The sequence below is a fragment of the Lactuca virosa genome, chromosome 6 (genome assembly GCF_052849685.1).
Source record: "Lactuca virosa cultivar CGN04683 chromosome 6, Lactuca_virosa_CGN04683_v6, whole genome shotgun sequence".
NCBI lineage: Eukaryota > Viridiplantae > Streptophyta > Magnoliopsida > Asterales > Asteraceae > Lactuca > Lactuca virosa.
This window is the reverse complement of record NC_136431.1, coordinates 196,732,946-196,738,840: the sequence shown is the minus strand read 5'-3', so window position 1 is coordinate 196,738,840 and position 5,895 is coordinate 196,732,946. Positions and strand designations below refer to the sequence as shown.

Genomic DNA, 5,895 nt, shown 5'->3' with positions numbered 1-5,895 from the left:
AAATATTTGAAGGTAGGTGAATGACGATTCACCAATTTCCACCAAGATAAACGAAATGTATTATTAGGTTTTAATTGGTTTTGAAACTCCTAGATTCTTTTGAGATTCATTGAACTTTTCAATGGCATGTTTCAATCTCGAGTGTGCCCTTCAGGTTTTGTGACTGGGATGCCGAGGATCACAAAACAAGGTGTGAAGTAACCATGCAAATATACTTAGTACCCTTAATATTTACCCCTCAATCGATGTGCCGGTTAACCACACGAGCTCCACCGATACTATGATAAATATTAAGTTACCCTTTGCCTACTTTGTTAAATCCAGGTTAGTGTGCCGGTTAACCACACACGCTCCACTAACGGTTTAAACAAAGTGCAAAGTGTAATTTCATGGATTAGCACCTTATTCACATTTTCCTAAGTAACTAAGATTGGGAATTTATAAAAAGTTTAGTTACTTAGTATTTATCATTAATACTTTTAATGAAGGGAGAATTATAGTCCTTGTCCTACCCGTTCGGCTAACGACCCTCCACCGGTCAAGGAAGCGGTGGGTGAGAGTGGACACCCATTAAACTGCCATTTTATAGGCAGTAACCTTATACCCCCCTTATAGACCGGCTTCGTGAATGAGGCCTACTAACGGTAAGACTGACTTGCTCTTATACATATATTTATTATTAACTTATAATACTATAAAGTATAAGGGTTGAATTTTAACTTTTAAAATTCTAAGGGCTAACTTGGAATTAAAGTATTCATGGGGAAAACTTTACAAATTCCAAAACTTGAGGGCATGTTTTGAAAATATTCAAAACTAATTAATTTCATAACTTATGTGTTTAAAGTAGTTTTAATTAAAAAAAAACTCTTCAAGTTCCATAACTTGAGGACAAGTTATGGAAGACTTTAAACTAATAAAAGAATGTAACTTTTCTTTATTTTTGTAACTTATGGAACTAATTAAGGTTACACATTTTATCATTTAATGAAGTGACTCTTGAACCTCCATAACTTGAGGACAAGTTATGGAGTCATAAAACCATTTAATGAGGACAAGACTCTTCATTTTTGTAACCATTGCCAACTTTTTATGAGTTTTATGAAACTTAAATGTGACTTTTCATATAACTTGAGGACAAGTTACAAAAACACATTTTAGAATCAACTATTAGATTAAAATGGATTGAAAACACATAATCAATTAACTTTTCTATTAATCTAATAAACTCATATGAACAAAGATAATTCACATCAAAAAAAATTTTCAAGTAATTAGCATAACTTTTAAACTAATACAATTCGATTTTTCAGCTAATTTTGCAAGTATAACAAGAAAACAAGCCTTGTCTCTGATACCACTGTTGGGTTTTAGTATACTACAACATCATATGGTGCACATACAACCCTAAATACCTTGGATCTATGTTTTCTCTATTATACATGCAATTATGAACTTTCCAAGGTATTACTCTATCTAGCATACAATACTTGATACTTGGGTAATCAAATGGATAGAATACATACCTTTGTTTGATGTAGCTTGTCTCCATGAAGCTTAAGTGCCTAGTGCCCCAAGTGTGACACCTCAAATGGTTCACACAACACCAAATGCATATGGAATGACTTGAGAGAAATGGAACACTCCTTGAAATCGTCTAGCCCTCATATTCACACATTAGTGCACGATTTCTTGAGCCATGGGATTCTTTTATATGGTGGCTATTAGGGTTACACCATGTAACTCATAACTTTACCCATTCCTTATGCTCCATGGATTTTAACCTCCATGGAGTATCCATGGGTCACCCCATGGACTTAGTCCAACATAAGAAATCTTGGATCACAAGCCCACATATATAAGAATGAATGATTTACACAATCAACCCATATATTTAATTAGTCTCCTTTTGATCACTTAATTAATTCCAAATTAATTCTTGATCAATACTAATTAAATAACCTTATTAATATATTAGAACTTATAATATATTAACCAACCTTAAGTGTTATTTCTCTCATTATAGTCTATCCAAATGCATGATGCCATGCAACCCAAATGGACCATGCCGGGTCGGATCAAGTCTTATTAATTATAGTTATGGACTTAGACATTAATCCAACAAATCTGTCATTGAATGTGAAAGAAGAAATGATTGGGCTAAATGGAAGGAAGTTATGCAAGTTGAATTAAATTCTCTTAACAAGAGAAAGGTTTTTGGGAACATTATCCTCACACCTGAAGTTGTGAAACCATTAGGATATAGATGGATCTTCGTACGAAAAAGAAATGAGAAAGACGAAATTGTAAGATACAAGGCCAGGCTTGTTGCTCAAGGTTTCTCTCAAAGACCTGGAATTGATTATGAAGAAACTTATTCACCGGTAATGGATGCAACCACTTTCAGATATTTAATCAGCTTGGCAGTATCTAAAAATTTAGAGATGCGTCTTATGGATGTTGTTACAGCTTACTTGTATGGATCACTTGATAGTGATATCTATATGAAAATCCCTGAAGGATTTAAAATGCCTGAAGCATTAAGTGCAAAACCCAAAGAAATGTATTCTATAAAATTACAAAGATCTTTGTATGGGCTAAAGCAATCTGGACGCATGTGGTACAATCGTTTAAGCGATTATTTGACAAGTAAAGGTTATAAAAATAACACTATTTGTCCATGTGTATTTATTATGAAAACAACATCTGGATATGTGACCATAGTAGTCTATGTTGATGATCTAAACATCATTGGAACGAATAAAGAAATCCTTGAAGTGATTGAACTTTTAAAGAAAGAATTTGAAATGAAAGATCTTGGAAAAACCAAATATTGTCTTGGTTTATAGATTGAGCATATGTCTAACGGAATACTTGTGCATCAATCAAATTACACAGAAAGAGTCTTGAAACGTTTCAATATGGAAAATGCAAATCCTTTAAGCACTCCAATGGTTGTTAGATCATTAAATATTGACAAGGATCCATTTCGTCCATGCGAAGAAAATGAAGAAGTCCTTGGTTGAGAAGTACCATATCTAAATGCAATTGGAGCTCTTATGTATCTTACCAATTGTACTAGACCTGACATTTCTTTCGTTGTAAACTTGCTAGCAAGATTTAGTTCAGCCCCAACAAAAAGACATTGGAATGGAATCAAACATATTTTTCGATACCTTCGAGGAACTAGTGATTTAGGGTTATTTTACCCTAACAATTCAAAACAAGGCTTGATTAGTTATGCAGATGCAGGTTATTTGTCTGATCCTCATAAAGCTAGATCTCAAACTGGATACGTATTCATGAATGGAGGTACCGCAATTTCCTGACGTTCTCAAAAGCAAACACTTGTTGCCACATCCTCAAATCATGCTGAAGTAATTGCACTAAATGAAGCTAGTAGAGAATGTACATGGTTGAGATCAATGACACATCTAGTTTTAACTTCATGTGGACTTGAAAAAGATATAGGTCCAACTTTAATATACGAAGATAACTCAGCATGTGTTACTCAAATGAAAGAAGGATATATCAAGAGCGACAGGACAAAACATATACCTCCAAAATTTTTCGAGTACACTCAAGAGCTTATAAAGAACCATCAAGTTGAAATCAAATATGTTCAATCCAGTAACAATGCAGCAGACCTTTTACGAAGGCACTTCCTACTGCAATCTTCAGGAAACATGTCCATGGCATCGGGATGCGACATGTGCATAGAATATAATGTGACAGATGTCTAAATAAGGGGGAGTCAACTATACACTGCACTCTTTTTCCCTTCGCTAAAGTTTTTTCCCACTGGGTTTTCTTTAGCAAGGTTTTTAATGAAGTAGTACTTCAAGGTTGAACTCTAATTTGAAATGATGTCATCCAAGGGGGAGTGTTGTAAATAAATGGATGACAACATTTTCTACCATAATGTCAAATGTATAAGAGTTATTTTCAACTCTTATAACAAATATGTCAAAATATGTGTAAGAACTTATTAATTATGTCTAGTGATTTAACTAGTATAAATAACACCATTACATATATAAAAGATACACCAATTTGAATACTTTATATAAGTTATCAAATTCTCTCCAAATCTCCATTTTTCTTTCTTAAGGTTATTAGTTTAGTTTTATTAATTTTGTTTTAATTACGTCAAATTTATAATATATATATATATATATATATATATATATATATATATATATATATATATATATATATATATATATATATATATATATATCTTTGGAAACATACAACCCCACCGGCCTTTCTCCTCTCTATCTCTCCGAAGTTGACAAGAAGCGGAAATGAGAAAAGAAGAGATGAAACGTGAAATTTGGGACTGTGGCAGTTCCCTTTACGACTCATTTGAACTCAAATCTTTACAACACCAAATTAACTCCGCCATCTCCACCAGAACCATGTCAATGCCCCACCTTTCCCACCACCGGCAACCACCACCCACCGTCCGCCACAATGAACCCTCCTCCAAGAAACGTTCCCTTTACAAGTTCCTGCGATCTGTTTTCTGGCCTAAAAATCACCACCATACCTCCTCAACAGACGGAGCTTTCTACGTCTACGATACTTCTAGTACTGCACTGTCTACCATCCCGGAGTCACCGGAGAAGCTGCGGGAGTTTGATGGGTTGTCGCGGGAGATGAAATCTTTGGTTAGAAGGACAAGGTCCGATCGGTTTATGTCCACGTCTCTTGGTATATCATGTGTATGACAGTTTTACATAGCTTGAAAAAAGGTTTATTCTTATTTTTTATTTTATGGTATTACGTGTTACTTATATAATACAACGCATATAAATATTACACGTTTCTGTAGTAATGTTTTAATTAATTAGAAAATAGTTTCTTATGTTTGTATGTTCTTTTTAGATAAAATATTCTTAATCTAAAGTTTTATTTTTCGCTTGTATAGGAATATATTCTTTGCAGGTTTTTTAGAGACCGTCAAAATTTTACTAATGAAAAAAATTGTAAGAACCTGAATTTTTTAGATAGTTACGAAGAAAATAGAGTTAAAATTGGGTTTTGAAGCTAAAGAACAAGTTGACTTTATTTTTATATTTATCATCGAACCCAACTTTAACTCCAACTCCATTAACTCTATTTTTTATATATATAAAATGGTATAAGAAATGGCGTGTCTAAATAATATTTTATCTCAAACCCTATGTATTTTTATATGATCTTTTGCATAAAAAGTATATCCTTTTGTCTATTCTTTTTAAGCTTGATTGTCAAAAAAATATCCTAAAATTTATTACCTTTTTAAATATTTATATATTTTCTTACTGTAATTTTTTATAAAATATACTATTATAAAATTTTAATAAATAAACTACTATATTTAAAATATAACTAATCATATTTTTTTTTAACAACAAATATTTATTAAAAGGAACCCATCTAGAAAGTAACTAGAAAGGAAACCGAAGAACAAATAAAAACATAGAAGTTTTATGGCCATTACTATGACAATTGCAATTTCAAAAATCAACAAATGGAGAGTTTCCATTCATCCCACCTGCAAGAACCACCATCGCCTCTGCTTTTAATCCAAAAGTGTATCAACGACTTGATGTACTCCACTCCTTTGTCTGGACAAATGAAAGTATGTCTAAATATACGGTCATTACAGTACTTCCATAAGCACCATAATAACCCATAGCAGATCATTCTTAACCGTTGTATCCTTCTTGTGCCTCGACCACAGTTATCAATAAAGTTTAGCAAATCACTAACGTTGTTGAACGATTGATTAGGTAAATTACACCACTGGAAAATCTTTTCTCTAATCAAACGAGCGAATGGACAGAGAACGAGAATATGGTCAACACAGTCATCTCCATTGATACACGCTCCACACTCTATCGATGC

The 5,895-nt window shown here is 33.0% G+C and overlaps 1 protein-coding gene across 1 annotated transcript; it reads left to right on the top strand.

The window, feature by feature from the left end:
- The first annotated feature begins 4,252 nt into the window (after positions 1-4,252).
- LOC145121226 (uncharacterized) lies at positions 4,253-4,738 on the top strand. The gene has a single exon (XM_079057009.1). It carries the CDS (start codon positions 4,308-4,310, stop codon positions 4,731-4,733), a length of 426 nt encoding a protein of 141 aa, XP_078913135.1. The 5' UTR covers positions 4,253-4,307; the 3' UTR covers positions 4,734-4,738.
- Positions 4,739-5,895: the final 1,157 nt, after the last annotated feature.